The sequence below is a fragment of the Typopeltis vanoorti genome, chromosome 1 (genome assembly GCF_054136105.1).
Source record: "Typopeltis vanoorti isolate ZY-2024b chromosome 1, IOZ_Tvanoo_1.0, whole genome shotgun sequence".
NCBI lineage: Eukaryota > Metazoa > Arthropoda > Arachnida > Uropygi > Thelyphonidae > Typopeltis > Typopeltis vanoorti.
Window position 1 is genome coordinate 140105700 of NC_143549.1, and position 25014 is coordinate 140130713.

Consider the following 25014-nt stretch of genomic DNA (forward strand, 5'->3'; position numbering starts at 1 on the left):
GATAATGATTTCATATCTTTTTGGTATTTTGGAAAAATTCAGCAAGATATTGATTAACTACTAATGCAGATAAAAAAAAAATTAAATTAAAAGTTTTTGGAAAGTGGGATCTTGGAGGCATTCCTTTTGGACTAACCTCTAAGAGAGAGAACCCTCATTATATTTGGAATTCCCTTCTCGACTTACTCAATATTACCAGTTCAAGAACTTATATACAAGAACTTTGAAACCTTTGAAGACTGGAAAATAAGGTCATTTTCCTTTTCTTTTAAAGCCATAGTACTCAAAAATCTTTCTTGCTCAGTTGTACATAATAAATATTACAGACATCACAGAAGCTGAAGAAAAACAATTATATAGTAAGCCTGTGCAATTTTTTTGGTCCAGCCAATACCAAGAAGCTAAAAAGGAATTTCTTCAACTATCAAAAATGCATGGAGGATTTGGGCTTCCAGTCTTAAAATTCTGCTATTTAAGCAATACAGCTTCAAAAATCCATAAAATGTTGCAGACCAATCACACATGTGCAGACCTTCTTCTGGACTACCTACATTTTCATCTTCTCCTGTTTGGAGTAAATGATTATAAAGGTCCTGAATACTACAACGGCTCTGCTTAACTCTAAGACTGCTAAAACACTGGCATTGACATTCTTTCCATTAAAAAAAAAAGTAAAATGTGGTATAAAGAAATCTTTAATTTCTTTTGCCGAAACTTCCACAGTTGGGTTCTGACAACATTACTTTGTTTCATAACTTCAATAAGTTATTGAAGTTCCAAGGATATCCTAACAGAAGGGATCTTGCTTGGAGAATTGCATACAGCTGGCTTCCGGTCAATACCATCGAATGGAGATATTTTAACATCAGAGATCCAACCTGTTACCAATTGGAAACAGTAGAACATGCATTCTACAGCATATTTGGAACAGATTAAATAATATGTTGGTCATTCCATTACTTACAACAGAACAGGTTATTTTTTTTGCAGTATCCACCACCTATCAGCAATGCAAAGAGAATTATGATTTTTATAATTAATGAATTAAAATACCATTTATGAAAGGATAGAAAGAAACATGGACTTGAAAACCAGCAATATGACATCCAAATGCTTTATAATATTGTATTCCGGAAATTTTATTGTTCACTCAGATGATTTTTGTATTGAGAAAGAAACATTCTAGGAGATATCAAATTTTTGCAACATTCACCAGGGGAAGATAAAATTCTGTCTATTCTTGCTATGAGAGGTTTTTTTAAATAGTTTCATCCTTTTAATTCAGTGTGATCGTATAGTCATATGATGAGCACCCCCCCCCCTTACTTTTTCACCTCAATAATGGTCAAAACTGGTCTGGGTAGTGACCCTTTCCATAATGCATAGCATTATACATGTCCGTAAGGATATTTGACTTGCATTATGGGATACTAAGGCAAGTGATGTGTAGTCATTATCCTCCTTATATGAGTTGCCCACTCATGAAGTTACGTCACACACATAAACTGTGTTTGTTTACGCTTGGATAAAGGATCAAACCAAGAATATAATTTCTTGGCATCTTTAATTTACTGTCTGTCAGCAGCCCACTTATTCAAGGCAATAGTGTATATTCCAGTATATGCACTATTGCCTTGAATAAGTGGGCTGCTGACATATTCTCCAATTATGCAGCAGCCTTTCATAAAGCTTTAGCAAAGTATGACAGCATTATTGAATATCCATTCTCTTTATCCAACTCAGCTGTAACATTATTATACAATGTGAGCAAACTGCTCAAATATGACTTCTGTTTAATAAACCCATCTGTTCTCCTTTCTTTTAGAGTTACACGATGATCAGCATTCATTTTAAAAATTTATGGAATTTACAGCCGTGTTAAAAAATCTTTTTTATTATCCCAACGTTTTGATCTTCACATCAAGATCATCATCTGGAGCACACATCAATATACAAGACAAGCTGAGTTACATTATTAACTGTAAGCTAAAGAAACAATGATTTGATCACATGTTATTCTACTGGCATGACCTGTAGTGAAAAAAAAAATACATCAAGCTAAATTCTATTATTTACGATGACAGGAATAAACATTCTTTCAAACGGTTTTCTTTCAGAAACAATGATGTCCTATTTTTAGTGTTACAATTCTTATTTTTGCTTTTAAGATACTGGATTTTCTACAAGCCTGTTTATAGTTGTTCTTAGTGAGGAATATTCCGTGGGTCGAATATATACCTTCCATATGTTTGGGATTTTTAGACCATCATTATTGTTCAGATTGGGGTGGTTGATAATAATCTCACATGCTTTCTTGAATTTTAGTTCATACCATGTTTTAGTGCGATGTAGACAGCTAGTGCTTTTCCAGTCAATTCTGTGTAAGGAATTCAGAGCATGATCAGAAAGGCCAGCTTCACCATAATTATTATATTTAATGTGTCGTTTATGTTCTTTTTGTCCGATAGGAATTGTGTGGCCTGTTTCTCCTATATATGGTATGTTGCAAGTACAATAAATCAGGTATACTCCAGGGTGGGCTAGTGGAGGAATAATAAAGTTTTTTTTAACACGGTTATAAATTCCATAAATTTTTAAAATGAATGCTGATTATCGTGTAACTCTAAAAGAAAGGATTACAATAATTCATGGAGATTCGAGCGATACAATCAATTCGGCAAGCTGAAGTTGAGTTTATTTTTCACTTGGTTAGACTATAATAAGTTTAATTTAATCCTTTATCCAAGTGTGAGCAAACATAGTTTGCGCCTGAAAGTATCTTCAGGACTGGGATAAGGTAGTGCAACACCAGGCAACTCATTGCAAAGGTGGAGAAAGTTCTCATCACTCCTATCTCAGTATCTCCCATAATGCAAAGCACATCTCCTTGCCGATATGTGTAATGCTATGCATTAAGGCAAGGGCCACTACCCATACCGGTTTCGACCTTTATTGAGGTCTCGTCAGTGGGAGCCAGGCCCTGTAGTGGAGCCACCAATCACACGCTGGTATCGATAACATAGTCAACCCATCTAACCACACCCTAAACAAAGACGAAATCTCTATACTTAACAAAGTTTTAAATTTTGTTATAGCATCGAAATCGCTAAACAAACTTGAATTTATTGAAATAAAATTAACAGCAATAAAATCACTTAAAACAAATCCGAACATAGTAATAACCAGAGCCGATAAAGGAAATGTCACCGTTATTTTAAACCATACCACTTACGTAGAAAAAATGAATCTGCTGGTCTCTGACAATAACACTTACAAATTAGTTAACTACAACCCAACCAACAGAATAAAAAAACAAAACAGAGAAACTACTGAAGTCAATTACTACTTGGCCCAAAGATACGGTGAAAAAACTATTTCCTCACTATGCCCACTCCCCAAGAATTTACGGGCTACCAAAAATTCACAAAGAAAACACACCATTAAGACCTATAGTTGAAGGAATTGATAGCCCGGCGTATCACTTAGCCAAAAAATTAGCGGCAGCACTCAAGGAGTTGGTAGGTCATTTTCCCCCTCCTATATCAAAAACACACAACACTTCATAAACACCATCAAAGACATTACATTAGAAAAAGATGATTTATTAGTCAGTTTTGACATCTCTGCCTTCTTCACGAATGTCCCAATCAATGACACAATCCTTCTCCTACAGAACAAATTCTCTCCAGATATCACGGCGCTCTTTGAGCATGTATTACGGTCGGGTTATTTTGTATGGCAAAACTCCTTCTACTTACAAAAAGAAGGCACAGTCACCATTACCCCCCCCCCATTGCTGACTTTTACATGGAACATTTTGAGCAACTTGCCTTAGGTTCCTCCCCTTTAAAACCCAAAGTCTGGCTTAGATATGTTAACAATGTTTTTGTGATCTGGTCTCATGGCCGCCAGACATTAGACACATTCCTTAGCCACCTAAACAAACAACACAAACGCATACAATTGAAATTGAAAAACACAACACACTTCCGTTTCTGAATACACTTGTCACACGTCTTCCCTCTGGCAATCTTTCCTTCTCTGTTTACCGGAAACCGACACATACAGGACAATATATACACATAAACTCCTACCACCACCCAACACAAAAACTAGGTGTCATCAACATGCTAAAAAACAGGGCACAGACGATCTGTTCCAATGAACAGGCACTAAAAGGCGAATTTAAAATTATCTTTAATACTTTTCAAAAAAGCGGATACAGCCAAAACACTATTAACAAAATTCTCTACAAAACCTCAATAAGAAACAAAGACAAACCAGACTACAGTAAAACTATAACCATTACCTACATTAAAGGAACATCAGACAAAATAAACGAAAATACAACCTCAAAGCCACCTTTAAACCTCCTGAAAATTAAAAAGCTTACTCAACTCATCCAAAGACCCACTCTCTCCACTAGCCCACCCTGGAGTATACTGGATTTTACTTGCAACATACCATATTCTAAAAATCCCAAACATATGGAAGGTATATATTCAACCCATGGAATGTTCCTCACTAAGAACAACTATAAACAGGATTGTAGAAAATCCAGTATCTTAAAAGCAAAAATAAGAATTGTAACACTAAAAATAGGACATCATTGTTTCTGAAAGAAAACCATCTGAAAGAATATTTATTCCTGTCATTGTAACTAATAGAATTTAGCTTAATGTATTTTTTTTTTCACTAGAGGTCATGCCAGTAGAATAACATGTGATCAAATCATTGTTTCTTTAGCTTACAGTTAATAATGTAACTCAGCTTGTCTTGTATATTGATGTATGCTCCAGATGATGATCTTGATGTGAAGATCGAAACGTTGGGATAATAAAAAAGTTTTTTTAACACAGTTGTAAATTCCATAAATTTTTTAAATGAAAACCCATCTGTTCTTTGCAAGATACAGTTTGTTTATTAATCCATTCTTTAAATTCTTACTAACTTTTCTAAAATCCTCAGCACCATTCCAGAGTTAGTGTTAGATCAACAGTCAGATGCATTAGTATTTGTGCAACTCTTGTACAGTGGAACCATCGTACATTCTTTCCATTTCTGTAGATCTTCTTTCCTGAGATCACACTCAAGTTGTAAACATATCAAGGGGCCTAGCCAATTTGGCTGAACATTGTGTTAGCATATGTGCTGATATTCCATCTGTCCAGGTTATGGTACTACTCCAGAAATCTTCTTCTCATGCATCTCTATCTCTTCATTCAGTGTATAGATAGTCCTGTGTACCATGTTACATACACCAAGTTGATAGATCTTAGCAAAGCAAGCACTCGTTATATGAACAACCCCATGTCATCTGCTTCTGACACAAAGAACCATATGTATTCACTAAAGTTATTCTTCCACATTCATTCTTTCTTTTACTTACAACATAATGATAAAATTCTTTTGTGTTGTCTGCACAGCCAGTTTCTTTTCATAGTCTAACTTAGCTTTCCCTAAATACTCATAATTTCACTGGCCTGAGTGTTATATATTTCATAACTCCTCTCATCACCCTTATTCTAACAATATTTCATTCCCACTCTGTTTGTTCTTAGAACACATTCGTTTAAGCATCATTTAAGCATCTTTTCAAAGCCACCCATACACTGATGATATCCTTCCCAATCAGTAAGTGATACCATGTGACCAAACATGGTGCTCTTCTAAGTTCATAATTTCCAACTTGGTAGTTCAGTGTGAAACCTGTCCTGATTGAAACATTTATATATTTAACCACTTCCCAGGTTGGTGCAGTATGTAAAACAATCACATTCTTAACTGAAACATCTATATCTTCTAACACACATGATGAAATCTAGCACTCATTGGCTTTGAGTTCCTTCTTTCATATGCTGCTAGACTTTATTGAGCTGCTATCTCACAGTAGCTCAATAAATTCTTCATTCTTCCTGTGAGTTTTCTCAACTACCCATCAATGTTCAGATAATTTAAGTGGTCCATAGTAATTACTCATTTGCTGGTCATCTGGGTGATTTGACAGTGCATTTCATCATTCCCAGCAACTGAATGAACCACCAGGTCTGTAGCAACACCCCACCATATATTTCATCATCATAACCATCACTTCACACCAGATAGCCTACACTTACTGCTACTTCCATTCTCCAATCAATAAGTCATGGTTCAGATCTTACTGTGGACATAGGTGTCTGTGAGTATCCTTAGATGATAGATGAATTTCATTGCCCAGCAGAAAAGAATATATACCTTACTTATTAAAGGCCAGAAGTAGCTTGAATTAGTTCTACTCATAATCCGTGACCAATATCCAAGGCTTTGATAGTGTTCAGGAAAAAAATATTCACATATCACAAATGACTTGACACCAAAACTCCAGTGCCTGCAGCCTACACTAAAGTTCACAATTGCTGAAAAAAAAAAAAAAAAAAAAAAAAAATCAGCAAATCCATATCTTATGTGTTATCAGTGGAACTAGCTGTAATCCAGGAATGAGCTGTTGTGTTTATATACAAATGCTAGAAGTGTAAGAAACAAGGCAGATGAAATGGTTGCACTAATTGAGTCTGTTCATTCAAAAATTGTTGGAATAAGTGAGACATGGTTAGATGAGGATGACATCCTGACAGGAATAGAGATGGAAGGATATGATATGTTTCGTGAGGATAGAGGTGGGTAAAAAAGGAGGAGGAGTACTATTGATGATAAAGAAAGAGTTATGTCCATACAAAGTAGATGAAAGAGGGGAAATAGTGCCAGTGGTTTTTGAGGCAGTATGATGTGAGATAGAGGTGAATGGAATGAATTACTTGGTTGGATGTTGTTATAGACCAGGAAATGTGGATGATAGTGACTATGAAATGTGGATGATAGTGACTATGAAATGTATAATCAAATTAGCCAAGCAAATAAGAAAAGAGTGATCATTATGGGCAATTTTAATTATGGCAATATAGACTGGAATGATGATAAAGAAAATGAGTTTTTTGAGTTTTTGAGGGATAACTACCTCAGACAGTAGGTAACAGAGGGCAAATAAGGATTGAGGGGTCTTGGATTTAGTCATCTCATCAGAGGATGTAATTATAAATGAAGTTTCAAACACCCACCAATTGGTGAGAGTCACCATGAGGTGATTACCTGGGTGGTTGCTAGCAGTGTGAGAACCTCTGTAAAAAAAAGGGTATATGTGGAACTACAGGGGGAGGGGTGATTATGAAGATTTCAGGAGACAGCTTGCAGGTGTAGCATGGAATGAGGAGTTAGCTGGAAAAGAGATCAATGCAGCTTGGGGGATTTTCAAAAACTATCTAGTAGATGCAATGTCTAAATTTATTCCAAGGGTGAGAAGGTTAAATAAGGTAGGTGTGAAATGGATGAATAAAGAGATTAAGCTTGCGATACACAGAAAAAGGGCATTATGGAGGCAGCATAAGAGAAGTGGAAATAACCAATTTCATGAGGACTACAAAGACCAGGCAATGTGGGTGACTTGGTTAGTGAGGGTAGCTAAAGTGAGGTATGAACAGCAGTTAGCTAATGAAGCCAAAAGGAATCCTAAGTAGTTCTTTCCATATGTAGCCAGCAAAAGAAAGAATGATTATGGAAGGATGACATTAATTGGAGAAAATGGTATAAAGACAGCTGTTGCAGAAGGTGTGGTGGAGATACTTAATGATCAGTTCATAAAGGTCTTTCAATCTTGTGAATATAACTTCATGGAGAGATTCAGAGCAGTTGGTGATGGGGAAGAGACTCTGACTGTAAGTGAGCGAGAGGTATATGGGGAGTTGAGCAGATGTAAGGCTGTGGGACTTGATAATATTTCACCATGTATTCTGAAGGAATGTGCCAGGGAGTTGACACTTGCCTTGACATATTTTTTTAATACGAGTCTTGCACTAGGTCAAGTTCCTAAGGCGTGCAAGATTGTGCCACTTCATAAAGGAGGTGATAGAACTCAAGCATCAAACTATAGGCCTATCTGTGTGTCGGGTGTTGTAGTTAAGTTGTTGGAGAAGCTTGTGAGAACTAGGATTCAGAATTGGGTTGACAGCAATGGTATTATCTTTCATGGACAGCATGGATTTACTAAAGGGAGGTCATGTTTTAGTAATCTACTTACTTATTACAATAAGGTGACTGCTTCCATGGACAGAGGAGAAGGATACAGAGTAATATACTTAAATTTTGCAAAGGCATTTGATAGATTACTGCATGATAAGTTGACAGTCAAGCTGGAGCGGATGGGGTTGGATATGAGATTGGTGCATTGGATTGAAGACTGGCTATCTGATAGGTATCAACAAGTTGTGTATGAGGGAGCGATATCCAGGAAAAGGAAAGGACATTATTGATGGGCATTAAAGGGATATTGGTGAAGATTTGAATGGCGATATTCAGTTGATACAAAGTTGGGACGAACCATGAAGAGTGGAGAAGATGTTGTGACCTTACAAGAAGACTTGAATAAATTGAGTGATTGGGAATGGGGATGTGAGTTGAATGTTGCAAAATGTAAAATTGTAACATTTTAAAATTTGGAAAACAAAAATGGGATGCAGAATTTATGCTTGGTGAGGATACATTGTCAGAGGCAGAGGAAATAAGAGATCTGGGGGTGATAGTGGATAAGGATCTGAAATTTAGTCGATACATAGCCAAAGTTGTGAAGACAACACAAAGGCTTCTGGGAATGATGCAGAGGACACTGACTTGTAGAAGTAGGGAGATTCTTGTTCCATTGTATAAGGCTTTGATTAGGCCACACATGGACTATTGTGCCCAGATTTGGTCACCAGGTTTTCAGAAGGATGAAAGGGTCAAGAGGTGACTAAGGTAGTTTCTAACCTCTGGAATGTCGAGTATGAGGAAAGATTGAGAAGAATCAACTTGCAGATTCTGGTGGACAGGAGGAAGAGGGGAGATATGATAGAGACCTACAAGTTATTAAGGGGTTGTTATAGGATCAATGCTGGAGAGGTTCTACAGAAAATAGTGGGAGATCAGGGGAGAACCAGAGGTCATCCCTGGAAACTGTGTAAAGAAGATGTGAGTGGGGGGGGGTGAGAAGCAGGTTTTTATCATGCAGAGTTGTGAATGATTGGAATGCCTTGCCTGAGAGTGTGGTGTCTGCAGAGAATTCATGTGTGTTTAAAGCACGTGCTTTAAACACACATGAATTCTATGCACATATGATGTGCTGTGTGTGTGATAAAAGGACCTCCTAGATGAGTCTTTGACTCCATGGGGTCTTGGGTAGTAATAATAATAATTATTATTATTATGATTTTGAAATGCCAAATGCAGGAAACTTGCCTCCTATTCATAAGACAGTTGAGTCTTTTAGTCAGGGCCATTGGACAACTTTTGGCCTTCTGTTCTCCCACTCCCCTTTCACTCATCCTGAAGGTGCATCATAACATCATCCAAAAATACAACAGACATCCCTAAGATTATTCTCTTCTAGTCTTTTGGGTGTGTGGGTGTGATGATACATCTACTTTTGTATTAAAAACTTGTGCTCCAGAATTATCAGATATATAAGCTTTTTGATGTTTCCTACTAGAGTACCTCAGGATTATATTCTTTCATCAACCCTCCAGTTCATTAATGATCGCTCAGTGATCGCAAAGGTTGGTAAGAGGTAGGTCATTATTGATTGGATGGACTGTCATCGGTAACAAAACTATCTCTTTCTTTCTTTCACAAACAAATCTCATAATAATGTGTAATCATTTAAAGCTTCAAGACCTTCCATAACCAATGTCTGAAACTCTGGAATAACCTTGTGAACCTCAGTACTAACAAAATGCAGTCCTGTCATATTTCCTGCAGGAAAGATCTCACTTCACTTTTTTTCTTATTTTTTTTTTGATAATAGATCTCCAAACAAGAATACATTTCTCCTCTTGGGCTGACCTACACTTAGATCTAGTCTTTTCAAGGTGTGCATATACATATTTAAGTTTCAGCTATAGCCTCCTTAGTTTTCAAAAGAAACTAGGAATCCTTTCTGTTCAAGGTTACTTCTCACATGCACACTATTTACATTGCATGAATTCCAAATCCATTGAGCCTTGGAATACTACTCACATATTTTGAAGCACGGCATCAACAACTTCCTAAAATGCTTGATATCAAGAAGAGAACAATTTGGTTAATGGGTGATCTCTCTCTCTCACTGATTCACTTATGTTCTCATAGAAGTTCTGTTTCTGCTTATGCTTCTTCTTATAGATATTTCTGCAGTTACTGGTGTAAATTCTCCTCCTCTTCTTTCATTCCATCTACCTCTGTGTTTCCCAAAGAAAGAGATGGATATAATCTTCAGCTGTTCAGGAAACAAATCAATGAATTCCTTCTTTTTTCCTTAATTTACACATGACATTAATGCTGTAGGTTTTGCAACCTTTGATTGCAGGATTTACATTAAAAAAAAAAAAATGTGAATAACAGAACTTAATGGAAGAGAAGAAAAAAAAAAAAAAAAAAAGAACTTCTATTAAGTAGAAGTGATCTCAGCTTAACTTTCATGCTGATAATTGTGGTTGGTATCTTACTCATGTTTAATGTTTAAATTGCAATTCCCACATTATATAGTAAATGTTTTTTATTTTTTTCCCCTCTCAAAGCAAATCATAAAAAAAAATAATCTTATTACAAAATTTTTATTATTCTACACATTTCTTTTGTGAAACATTCATGCCATCACACTGCATCTACCAACTTTGGTTGCTGAATCCTGTCTGCTTTTCTAACTGTGTCAAAGTAACATCTGCTTCACATCACATACTCTGCTTAGATAGTTTCATTATCACTACCATATAGGTCAGTGGTGTTCAACCTTTTTTACTATGCGAGCTACTTTTCTATAAAAAGTTATTCGCCGATCTTCTCTCTTGTATATAAGTTATTCGCCGATCTTCTCTCTTGTATATAAGTTATTCGCAATCTACTCTCTTATATAGATCACGTTCCCCCAACCGGATATCTGATTACACACAAATAAACAACTAAAAAAAATACACAACTAAAAATTTTTTTGTATTTAAAAATTTATTTATCACTTTTAATTATTTTAATACAACAAAAAAAAAATATATTGGAATAAAATATTTATTTCTCTATTTTGGAAAACCAAAGTTAGAAAAAACAACAGATTGATTACAAACTCACAAGTTACAGGAAATGCTAGTTGATTATTATTATTATTATTCCTGATACCTCCAAGGAGTCCGAAGACTCATCGGGGGAGGACATCTTCAACTGTCTCTACACCTTACCTCTACTACGAATCAACGCCATCTACCGCCCACCTCCAACACCACCACAACTAGTAATTTTTGTCTGTAAATTGCGTGTGTTCTGAAGGGCCGATTTGTATGTATGCGGGATGAAAAACCCGAGTTTCCGGGAGAAAAAACCCTGCTACCTCCGTATGAGATCGGCTAACTCACCATCGATTGAAATCGTCCAGATAAAGATTCCTCCCGTCGCGACGAGAATCGAAATTAGAAAAATTAAAATTAAAAAAAAAAAAAAAAAGTTAATGTGAAATTTGGCATTGTTTGGACCTCACAATATTTTCATAGCCAAGTTGATATGAAGAAGTGGCCAATTGCAGACAATCATCAAATGATCATTTGTAATTTGGTTTCTTAATTGATTTTTTATGACAGTCATATTTGAAAAAGCGGATTCTGACAAGTTTGTCGATCCGAAACACAACAGAATTTTTCGTGCAACATCAGTTAATATTGGGAATTTTTCATGTGCATACTTCCAAATGACTTCATTGTTTATTGATTTTAAATGTAAACTATTCGGAATGTTTATTATCTCAAGTTAATATCAAACAGCCCACTAATTTTATTTGAAATTTCTGATGTTCAAGTTTTCTTGAAATGGATTATTGATAACAGATACAATCATTTCAGTTTTATTAAAATTTTTAAATCATAGCAAAGCATTTCTTGATTTTGTTCAAAAAATTTTAATAAATATAGGAGATGTCTAAATTCACAGTCATTTATATTTTTCTTTAATAAAAGTAAGTATTGTTGGAAAGTTTTTATTGAACTTAACATGTCAATTAAATTTTTATCTCTACCTTGTAACTCTAAATTTAAATTGCTTAATTTCGTACAGAAATCTACTAAAAATGATAAGTATAACAGCCATCTTTTATTACTCAATTGTAGATAAATATCTCCTTTTTCATCAAGAAAATTTTTATATCGTTAATTAATACAAGAAATCTTTCTGAAAATTGACTTCTGCTGAGCCAGCGAACATTATCGTATAACAGAAGTTCCCTATCATCATCTGCCTGTAATTTAAATAACCGCCATTGCAGGGCTTTTCCTCAAACAGAATTTTCAATTTTAAATGTAATATCCAAAACATCCTTTGTGTTTAATCTTTTATTACACAGTACTTGTTGGTGAATAATACAGTGGTACATTAAAAAATCTGGATATTTGTCATCGTTTTTACATAATGAAATGAAGCCTGATTTATTACCTATCATTGCAGGAGCACCATCAGTAGTAATAGACACAAATTTAAAAAGTGGAAGTTTGTGTTGTTTCACAAATTCATCAAATGCCGAAAAAATGTCTTTTCCTCTAGTCCTTTCCAATAATGGTATAATTTTCAAAAGTTCTTTACTTGAATAATCTTGAAATACCATGCGAATATATACCATTAACTGAGCAATATCAGTGAAGTCGTTTAATTCATCAAATTCTAATGAAAATGCAACACACTGGTGAATGTCTGACATTAACCTGGCCTGGAAACTTTTATCCGGCAATTGGAACTCTTCCTTTCGGCAATTTGAAACCATGTTTGTGGCCTAGAAGTAGTCTCGAACCAAGAAGCTCCTTTCTGGAAGCGGGAAACTCCTCTCTCAAGCAACGTGGATCCGGGCAGTCTCTCTGATAGCAATTCTGGAACCGGGACCCCTTCTGCTTTCTTCAATCCCTTTTTATTAGGTCTCCTCTGAGACCTCGCATGAAGTTTGGCAACCTCCAAAGAATCGGTATGAGTCTTTCATCTTAAGTTTCAAGTTTGGCATGCCTTTTGTTCTCCTCCGCTTTCTTTTGATTGTAAGTTTCCGGCCATCAGAAAGTTGTTTGAACTCTTTCTGACTGACTTCAAAGATGTTTACACTTAGAGCCTGCAAGCCTTTCTCATACATACAAGTTTCAATAACAATCTTTCTAATGCTGCCATGTACGGCTTCGGCGACAAAAACATTGCCTTTGTTTTTAACACTCTAACATATTCTTATTAAAGCAGTATATACAGTTAGCTTCAAAAGAGTTATTTACAAAAACATCTAATACAAACTATACTGAGACAAACAAAGTTTATTTTTTTGCAATATTCACATGGGACTTAACCTAAGTAAAAAATTGATGTAATGTGCTTTTGAATAGAATAGAATTTACACTTCGCTTATAATCGTATTCACTTGGCTCGCTGTTTGACTTTCACTGATCCAAATTAATTAATTTACCCGGACTTACAAGAAAATTACTGATTTGACAATTTTAACGAAAAATAAATAAACAATAGCAATACACTTAAAGCGAATTAAAATAATACAAAATAATGATAAATAAAATATTATGTTTTCAGTTTTAATTAAATTTGTAAGGAAGGAGGAATACACAAGAGATCGACCAAAAATCGCTCTGCGATCAACGGGTTTGAACACCCCCGATATAGGTATTTCATTAACATACGTTTGTAGAAAAACAATCACCACTAAATAAAATTATGTAGATATCAAAATTAAGACCTGCAATGAGTCTTTTGACTCATGGAGTGCCCACATAAATACTGATAATAATTACAAAATTTAAATAGTAGATATATTACCAACTTCCTTAAACACAAGATGAATCATGTTAAAAGGGATGGGCTAATTAATACAACTGGATTCAATATTGGATAAAGGTCTTTGTGATCCAAATCCCAGTCATTTTAGAAGAGAAGAATGTATCTTTCTGTTCTGATCAGTTAGTTTACTACTCTTTATTTTTGCAAATTTCGTTTTGTGTTAAGATTTTATTACAAATTGATTGCATATTTATAATTATAAAACTTGCTAATTGCACTAATTTATACCTAGCCTAGCCATAAATACTGTTACAACTTGAACAGTACATAAACCTTTAATCTATCACTTTTGGACAAACCACATGTATAATGTGCATATTCCAACTCTCAATGTTCGAAATGTACTCCTTTTGCCTTCACACATACCAGAAGTCTGTTAGGCCGCATATGGTTGACAGCATGCACAATATCCAATGCAAATGCTGCCACTGCTTGCACTAAATCCACCTTCAGGTTGGTAATACTGGGGGTGCCCTTTCTTGCAGGCTACTCTCTCAAGCTCCGACCACAATTTCAAGTCCACTGTTGTTGTTGTTGTTGTTGTGTGGTCCTCACTTTGTGCGCAGGGGGACAAGTCCTGTTGGAAGGTCCATGCCTACTGTGAAACAAGGTGTTGTTCAAGGGCCATACTACAGGTTCCATCACGGTGTCTTGAATCATTTTGGTGGAGGTTATGATCCCTTTCTCGCAGAAATGCAACTTGGATATGTCACCCACATCAAACCATCACTGACGTGGAATGATGACCTCTCTCAATCCTGGGTGCTATGGCATGTGCTCTGGGGCATATACCTTCTCGTCCTGGTATAATAAATTTAGTTTAATCCTTTATCCAAGTGTGAGCAAACAAAGTCTGCGCCTGAAAGTGTCTTCAGGACTGGGTTAAGGTGGTACAACACCAGGGCAACTCATTGCAAAGGTGGAGCAACATACCAACACTCCTATCTCAGTATCTCCTATAATGCAAAGCACATCTCCTTGCGGATATGTCTAATGTTATGCATTAAGGGAAGGGCCCATCCTGGTATATACCATCCAGGGCATATACCTTCTCATCTATGAATGAGATATCTCTGTGTCTTTTGTTTGCATACTGCTGGAGAAGTACCTTTGATTTTATCACGCTCTGCCACATGAGTTTGATATAAGGAAGTGTCCAGTAGAATGACAATAGGCTTTCACCCCAAGGTCATCAATTAGTACATATGATATTGTTCTCTGCAAAACTTTCATTTCTCATGATATCACTTTGTATACTCACAGAATTACATGGTTCTAATACAGCATTGTCGACCTATTCTTTGGCAGTCAGATACATTTTTGTATCGTTATAACTGCTAATAGTCTGATATACAAACATCCTATCCAAGTGTTTTTAGCATGTTGAAAATAACAGATGGCTGCATTCCAACCATGTGAGTGCTATTACAGCTACACAGTTTTCATAAACTCCCCACTACATGCTAATCCGTATGGCTAGACAACTCTCTCTCACTCTACTGATAAACATGCAAATGTTCACTGCGCACAATGCTACTAACAGAACCAGGCTCATGCACTTCTGTGGGCAGCATGTGGATGTGTGGAAGTTGTAACAGTATTTATGGCAAGAATTGCATGTTTCAATCCTAAAACTTATTCTAGTTTATACTTCTGCAGAGCATTTGTGAGGATGACATAAAAATACCATTTGGCTTGAAAGACCCAAGTTGGAATCTCATCTGGGTCTTTCAAGCCAAATGGTATATTTGGCTTGAAACCTTGGACCATTATTATGTTTTAATAAGGAAATACCATGAGCAGACATATGAATTCAAAATTATAATAATGGAATAACTCACGTAAAATATTATTTATTAGTATAATTTTCGCCTGTGTATCGCAGGCATCTTCAGTACATTTATAAAGCTAATTAAACAATAACTGACAATTCCAAAAGGCATCACCTAAGTAGCTAATGTAAGATAACTAAAAAGATCAATAAATTTCCTAACTAGAAAAAAAAAAAAAAAAAAAAAAAATATATATATATATATATATATATATATATATATATATATACACATATATACAATAAAAAGTTAGGAAAGAATAGCTGATTTATAAAGTACACTAATACCTCTCTATACGGCCCCTCTATACGAGGAGCCGTATAGAGAGGTATTAGTGTACTTTATAAATCAGCTTATGCGGCTTTTTGTTATAACAGCCTTGTGTAATTATGGCTAAGTTTCGATTTACGGCAAACAATTTTTCAATATATGACCAAAAAGTTGGGAAATCCCCTGTGTACGTCTTTTGTTATGTGTTCTAGGCCGGCTGCACCACTCCATGCAGGATCGCTACTTGCATCGTCTTGTATTCACGCATCTTCGCGTAGCACATAATTCGTCCCCACCTTCTGTAAATGTGCTCATGAGTAGATGCATTTAGTGATCAGTTTAGTAAATCCTCAGTATCAAAAGTAGAAGTGTTTGTTTCTTCTTGCATTCTTTTTCAACTATAGACATTGTTGATAAGTACATAATATGCATTTGTATGTAAATGCATATTAAAGTGTTCAATAAATATGCATGTATTCGTGTTGCTATAAATTGTGTACATTATAACTTATTATTTTTTGTTTTTTAAATAGAATCCAGTATGTATTTGGGGGAAACATGAGCCCGAAACGTTCTTTAAATTTGGAGTGATGGAGGTAAAAAAAGAAGCCAAAAATCTGTCTCACTAGAGATTAAATTAGATGTTTTGCATTGTATGGAAGCTTCTGAAAAAATTGTTGATATATGTAAGGCATTAGGGCTTGTGAAATCTACGGTTCAAACAATTCGCGCTAACAAAGAAAAAATTAATGCACATTCACAGTCAGCTGCACCTTTAAGTGTTTCAAAATTAACACGCCAAAGAAGTAGCAATATGGAAAGAATGGAAAAATTATTAAACATATGGATTGAAGACAACAACAATCAATGGAGGATGCCAATGAGCCAAATGATTATCCAGGAAAAGGCAAAAAGTATTTTTGAAAATTTGAAGAGTGAAGATATTAGTGAAGGTCCGGTAGATGAAACTTTTCTAGCAAGCCGTGGTTGGTTTGAAAAATTTAAAAATCACCATAATTTGCATAATATTAAAATGAAAGGTGAAGCAGCTAGTGCCGACGCTGATGAAGCTCTAGCCTATCCAAACATTTTGAAATCAATTATTGAAAGAGGTAGATATGTTCCTTAACAAGTTTTTAATGTGGACGAAACAGCACTTTATTGGAAATGAATGCCTGAAAGAACTTACATTTTAAAGAACAAAAGGGCTGCATCTGGATATAAGGTGTCCAAAGAGCGATTAACTTTGCTCCTTGGCAAATGCAGCAGGGGATTTTAGGCTTAAAATTCTTTTGGTATATGCTTCTGAAAATCCAAGAGCTTTAAAAGGATTGAACAAGAAACAATTGCCCATCATTTGGAGGTCCAACAAAAAAAGCTTAGATGACCAAAATACTCTTCAAAGATTGGTTCAAAAGTTATTTTTGCCCTGATGTCAAAAAATACTTGCAGAGAAAAATTTAAGTAACAAATTGTTGCTCCTATTGATAATGCTCCAGGGCATTCAGTTAACTTATCTGAAGAGGTGGAGATTGAATATCTACCTAAAAAAAACACAATGGCCCTAATCCAGCCAATGGGTCAGGGTGCAATAGCTACTTTTAAGGCATGTTATTTACGAAGAACCTTTCGAAAACTTATAAATGAAACCGATGGTGAATCATCAATTAAAGAGTTCTGGAAAAAATTCTACATCAAAGATGCTGTGGACAACATTAGCAAATCATAGAATAAGTTGAAATCAACCACAATGAACCATGTGTAGAAAAACATTTGGCCAGAATGCATTACAAGTAATGATTCTGAATTTGAGCCCCTTTCTGAAATTAGACAAAATATATTGAACCTAGCAAATGAACTTGGTTTTGAGGATGTGGAAGAATATGATGTAATCGATTTGCTAGATGCTGATAGAGAACCACTTTCTAACGAAGAATTAACACAGTTAGAAACAAACCATACATTTGATGAGGAACAAGAGCCAGTTGTTTGCCGACAATTAACCTCAAAGGATTTATTGAATGCGCTTACTCATTTCGAACAAGGAATAAACATCCTACTTCAAAACGATCCTAATGAAGAACGTAGCACCAAAGTTTCTCGCGGCATTAACACAGTTATTAACTGCTACAGAGAATTGCAAAAAGAAAAGAAAAGGGACTCAATAAAACAAACGGACAAATTTTTTAAACCAGGTCCTCAGACAACAGATGGTGAGACTACCGAAATGATGTCGTGCAATTCATCATCAGACTGATTCGAAAATTTAAAAAAACTTGTTCATTTGTTATTTGTGTTTTATTTTATTAATATCATAGAATTATATTTTTGTTTTTATTAATAACTAATGTAAATGATATTTTAAATGAAATAAAAAATGCATTTTCAACCAGAAACCCAATGATTTTCTATTTTTTTATAAAATTAGAACGGATCTTACCGAATTTATATGGCTTTATATGGAAATAAATGATTCGTTATACAGCATTTCGCTTTGTGGACGACTTTCCACGAACGTATCTCAGCCGTATAGCGAGGTATGATTGTACTATCTCCCATAAAGGGGATAGATGTAAACCATCGGATCTGTTTAAAGTTAGCAGAGTGAAGTAAAGTGAAGGACTTTACTTTATGTGAAGGACTCTTGTCTTGTTCCAATGAACTCTATGTCTAGTGATGATGGCGTGTTCTGCAAGTTCAGACTGTTCAGGTTCAAGGTATTGAATATAAGACTGGTGTTCTTCTAGCTGAATAGAGGCAGATCTTCCTGTTTGGTCTGAAATAAGATAATCCACAAGTTCAAGGTATTGAATATAAGACCAGTCTTATATTCAATACCTTGAACCTGAACAGTCTGGACTTGCAGAACACGCCATCATCACTAGACATAGAGTTCATTGGAACAAGACAAGAGTCCCTCACAAAAGTCGGTTCCTATCCCCTTTATGGGGGGTAGTACTTTATAAATCAGCTAATCTTTCCTAACTTTTTATTGTGTGTATAAATATATATATATATATATTTTAGTTAGGAAATTTATTGACCTTTTTAAGTTATCTGACATTAGCTACTTAGGGGTGATGCCTTTTGGAATTGTCAGTTATTGTTTAATTAGCTTTATAAATGTACTGAAGATGCCTGCGATACACAGACGAAAATTATACTAATAAATAATATTTTACGAGTTATTCCGTTATTATAATTTTGAACCTTTATTGTTTTTCTGATCAAGTTGAATTAGTTGGTTTGATATAGAGATAGGTTTTTTCTTCAGATACTGAGGATTTCCATTGCAAAGAATAGACAAACCAGTTGAAGAACATGCAATTAATTATAATGTATTGATCTTGTTTTTATTTCTACGGCCTAATTCCAGCAAAACAAATCAATCCTGCCCTTTCTCTACTATTTTAATTTTGTGAGATCTTTTGTTAAATCGTGATTAAAAATCTTAATCACTAAGATTTTTTAAAATAAATTTATTTTTGAAAATATATTATCAGAATAATTTCCAGTATAACTGTTTATATTGTTATTCCTTTAGATGATCCAACCCAAATCTTAAGTCATCAGCTGAAGATCCCCAATTCTGTTCTTAAATTTATAGTAGATTTATTTTCTTCACCCAATACATTCCAGCTCTTCTACTTAAATGACATTAAAGTTCTCCTGGATATCACTGTGAGACAGCTGACTGATCTACCTCCAGGTGCTGAGGTTTGTTGTGCAGTTTTTTATTTTAATGAAATTATGATAAATTCTAAATAAAATAAGTTGTGGTTATTAATGCTTATGTGAAAAAGCCCCCCCCCCAATTAATACTTCATTTTGTTTGAGCTTGACCAGTAAATAATTTTTATAATCATTTATTTACAGAATCGCTTATGGTACCTAAGAATAGCTGATAATCTTTTAACAAATTCCTCATATGGTGAACATTTGCACCAGCAAGATGGATTACAGAGGTGTTTTTCTACAATTCTTACTCAGGAAGAATCGACATCAGAAGAAAAGAAAATGGTCATGAATATTGTAACCAAATATGTTACTTGGTTTACAATTCCATCACACCTTTCATAGATTTCATATGTATTTTACTTGTGCATGTGGGTAGGTGCCTGCATACATGTGTAAAATCAGAAACAAACCATAATACAGGTAATTTGTAGTACAATATCTAAATGAAGATGCTTCAACTCACACTAGGTGTGATATAATGTCATTGCAGTGTAGCTATCTGGGTCCAAAGCTAGAGAAGCTTATAATGAGGACCTATATTGTCATAAAGAAAATATATTCTATAAAGAAAAAAAATTAAATATATTTGACTGTTTATTAAAATATGCATTATAACTGAAGTCATTAGGATGAAACTGGACTGTGATGTAGAAATGTAATTTTTACAATTGTAAATAATTTTTGAAAAAAAAAAAAAACTTGGAAGTATGTACTACATAGTAAAGAAGCTGCTTATTAATGACATGTTGTAAATATGCAAAAAAAGTTTATTACATAAAAGTACAGAGTGTTTAGTATAATTCCTTTTTTATATTTACTATATATAATGCAAAACTTATAAACCATTTCATATTCTTCTGTACATTTTGAAGTTAGTCTCTTTTTTGGACACTGACGCTGTATGAATTTATCTGCATATGAGAAATATTTTGCATGAAACTACAAAAAAAAAAGGAAAAAAAAGTATTGTTTCCTCTTGCCTCCCCCCCCCCATACTTCCTCCATTTCTACATTTCATTATATTTGTGAACATGTTAATTTCTGATATCGTGTTGTACTCTTAGAAGATGATCAAGTATAGAACTACAAGTAAGCTGTCTGAATAAAATGACATACAAATCCTACAACCCAATTAGTAACATTACAGAATTAACTGAAAATATAAACTGCAGACATAACAAAAATATTACATGTACATAACTCCAATGCAGTGTTGTTTCAGATTAGTTCGTGCAAACTGGTACAATATATAGAGCTCTTGTTCCTGTGGGAAATAACTATCAGCATCTTTGCATATACTGGGATGCATTACTAGCAAAAATAAAGAATTCTGCACAGAATGCTCCTGAGTAGTAGTGCAGCACCAGTTTCATTATTTTGGCAGGGATAACAATTTACATAGCACACTAACCCCTTAGATTGATACTATGATTTGTGCAGTAGAATAACTGCACTGTAATGCTTTATTCTACAGAAGCTTGTAGTTCATAGAAAAAAAGAATGTTCTGCTTGGTGGTAGTATGAACAGATGATAATAGGACAATAACACACACACACACACACACACACACATGCTCTGCTGAAGTATATGCTTGATGTCTATTGTAGACCCAAAGGCAAAGCACCAGTAATTTTTTTTGGGGGGGGGGGGGGGTAGAGTGGGGGAAAAGTATGTCACAAACTATGATTACAAATTTTATACATTTTATAGATGAATACCTACTGAAAAAACAAAACCTAATTGTCTTTGATTTTTATATAACTTTGTCAAAACTTCTCTTCATGTATACAGTTATTGATTATTACAAGATTTAATCCCTTCTGCCTTATTGAATTTTGCAAATAATATTTGACATATTTTAAATTGAAGAATAATGGAACTTCTGGAACTTAGGCTGAAATTGGTAATCAGTAATTTTAATAGAATGTAGATGTCAGGAAATCTCTTTTTGTTGCAGTATTATAAACAGTCTGTTAGTGATTTGGAAAATGCTTTTAGTTTTTTTGGGGGTAAAAAAAAAAAAAATTATGGTATTCTGCCTACAAAGCACTGCACTACAGTTCTTCAAATCTTAAGCATATCTAGTTAGCAAAAACCTTTAATCTCTATTCATTGTTAATGCCTCCATTGTGACCAGGAAATCAAATATTTAACAACTGAAAAATTTCTTTAGGTTTAATAAATCTTTCCCATAAAGAATTAGTCGAGTAACATCATTGTAAATATTGTTATTCTATAATAATCTGAAAGTAGCTCTGTTTTCTTATTAGATTGATGAAGTTGGTGATTTGACAATCGAGGAATTGTAATTTTTAAATTTTAATCAATCAGATATTGCAGAATTGATGTAGCCATTTTAAATATATCAGAAATACAAATACCTTATCAGCACAATTCCTTATTTCCTTTAATCCTTTTATAGTATACTCAGCAATTTTAATTGCTTCTACTAAATCAATTGCTTGAGATTGTATATATTTTATTTAGTGCAAATGTATATAAAAAATTCCATTTTCCAATATTAATAAAGAAATGTTAAACTGAAGTTTTTATAGAATTTAACAGCATTTGTGCTCCAGGCAAAGAAACTGTCATCCCAGGATTTGATCATTTCTGATGATACAACAATAGTTCATCAATTCAGTTATGACCATCACAGATTCATGCCTTTCATTCCATTATATAGACCACATCTTTTCTGAAGTAGTCATTTGAAGCAGATCGGCAAAAATTATATTTTCTTGAAAGATGTATTTCACTATATTCATAAACGATAAGATTTGTCATTCCATACAGTTTTGGATTTCTCTTATTTGGCAGACCTCTCTGGTATTTTAAGATTGGATAGCATTAAGATACTTTTCTAAAATATTTTCCTCTACACCATTAAATTTTCTCAATATACTGCACCACCTTCTAATATCTTAAATCCAGACCTATGTCTTCTTTTAAAAATGAAAGTATGATTTTTTGACTTATTTTCTCTAGTCAGTATTACTGAAGCAGATTGCAAAAAAAAAAAGTGTGCTCCACTACTGTCACTTTTCTTTACATTTGCCAATAGATTTGACACAAATAGTGAATTGTTCTTTCACCAAAACATTGATTGTTTCATCAGCTAAAATTGCAACAAACATTTGCTTTGCTTCACTATTTCAGTAGTTTTTAAGATATTTTTTTTACAGCAGTTAATTATTTTGTTTTGGACTTTCCAAGAAATGTACATAGCATTAGAGGCACAAGTTTCTGAGTGTGAATTTAAAAACTTCACTCCCACCTTAATCCTGAACCTTAGCACTTGCTGAAAATTTCATTCTTGTTTTTGCTCTTTTTTTTTTTCTTTCAGTTATTATCATCCTAAGAACCAATGGAGTCAAAGACTCAACTAGGAGTTCCCTTTGTCATACACACACACACACACACACACACACACAGCTCCTCATACCATACCTTAAACACATTCAAATTTTCTACAGACACCTTGCTCTCAGGTAATACATTCCAATCATTCACAACTCTCCATGCAAAAAAACCTGCTTCTGACTCCCTTGCACACACCCTCCTTTATACAGCTTCCAGAGATGACCTCTTGTTCTCCCCCAATCTCCCACCATTTTATGAAAAACCTCTTGAACATTAATCTTATAACAACCCCTTACCAACTTGTATGTCTGTCATATATCCCCCCCCCCCTCTTCCTCCTATCCACTGAACACTGTAAATTGCATCTTCTCAACCTTTCTTCATATTCAACATTCCAGAGATCAGAAACTATTTTGGTCAATCGCCTCTGGACCTTTTTGAAAACCAGGTGACCGAATTTATGCACCAGTAAATGAAAAAGAGGGAGAGACAGAGGAATTTTATGAAAAACTTCAGAAATATATTGATGAAACAATCTTGATGGGAGATTTCAATGTTAGAGTGGGAAATAACCCAATAACATTATGCATTGGACCAGAGGGAGAATCAGTAATCAATAACAATGGAATTTTATTAAGAGACTTTTGCATATTTAACAATCTAAAAATCAGCAATACTTTATTTCAGGCACAAAAATATACATAAATACAAATGGGAAGCAAGAAGAACTAAATCAATAATAGATTACATTATTATTGACAACAAACTAAATAATAATATCAAGGATACAAGGGTTTTTTAGAGGAAGTGCAATTGATGATCACATGTTAGTTGAAAGCAGATTTGAATTCATAAAAAGAACCACATACTTCAAAAGAAAAAAAGATAATGTACCCACATCTAATAAACAGTTTAAAATTCACCTCCTAGAACAGGAGAGTATCAGAAACTTATATAAAAGCAGAATAAGAGATAAAATAAAACCAACCACAAACAATATTAAAACTGACTGGAAAAATATAAAGGAAACCATACTAAAAGCAGCAGAAAAAAGTTTAGGATATAAATCAAGGAAAAAAAAAAAAAGGCTCAGAACTTGGAATGATGACTTTAAAGGAATTAATTGAAAGGAAAAAACAGGCTTTTAAAATCTATCTGCAGAGTAAAAACACTGCTGACTATATAGAATATAGGAAAAAAGTCAGAAAGCTTTCCAGAAGTATACACAGAGAAGATTGGAGTAAATATGTTAAATCATTAGAGCAGGATATCACTGGACCACAAAGAATAGGTTTTAAAATTTTCAGGCAACTACAAACAGCAGAAAATGTCCAATTAAGAAATAATCTAACCTGGTGGATGATCACATATTAGTTGAAAGCAGATTTGAATTCATAAAAAGAACCACATACTTCAAAAGATGATAGAAAAAAGAAATTAGAAATAATCTAATTTCCAAAGCAGATTGGATAGAACACTATAAAACATTGTGGAATGAAAAACAAGAAATACAAAACAATGACAAAACTCACAAAATTGAAGATATCAATACACAGGAAAGTACAGAAGAAATAACAACGGAAGAATTAGAAAAATAATTTAAAAACTCAAGAAATAGAAAAAGCCCAGGCCTGGATGGAATATGCGTTGAGCTCTTTAAATATGTAGACAATAGCTTAAAAGAAAACCTACTTAAACTCTGCCTTCAGGCATTAGATGGATGAGCAGTAGTATCAAGCTTGAACTACAAAAAAAGAAAATGTTATGGAGAATTTACAAGGAGAAGGGCGATCAGGACACCCCATGAGCAGTACAAGGCTCAAGCTAGGAAGGTTACCAGCATAGTAAGAAAAGCTAAATCAGATTATGAGAAGACCTTAGCCAAAGAGATCAAGGGTAATCCCAAAGAGTTCT

At 34.3% G+C, this 25014-nt stretch overlaps 1 protein-coding gene across 1 annotated transcript in view; it reads left to right on the forward strand.

Moving 5' to 3' along the window:
• Positions 1-21381, forward strand: part of LOC150110475 (NCK-interacting protein with SH3 domain) — a 243092-nt gene extending 221711 nt beyond the window's left edge. Inside the window, exons 10-11 of the mRNA XM_090394047.1 lie at positions 19543-19715; positions 19875-21381. Of these exons, the coding sequence (XP_090250173.1) occupies positions 19543-19715; positions 19875-20078 (377 nt within the window). The 3' untranslated portion in view covers positions 20079-21381. The remainder of the gene's footprint in view (positions 1-19542; positions 19716-19874) is intronic.
• The last annotated feature ends 3633 nt before the right edge of the window (positions 21382-25014 follow it).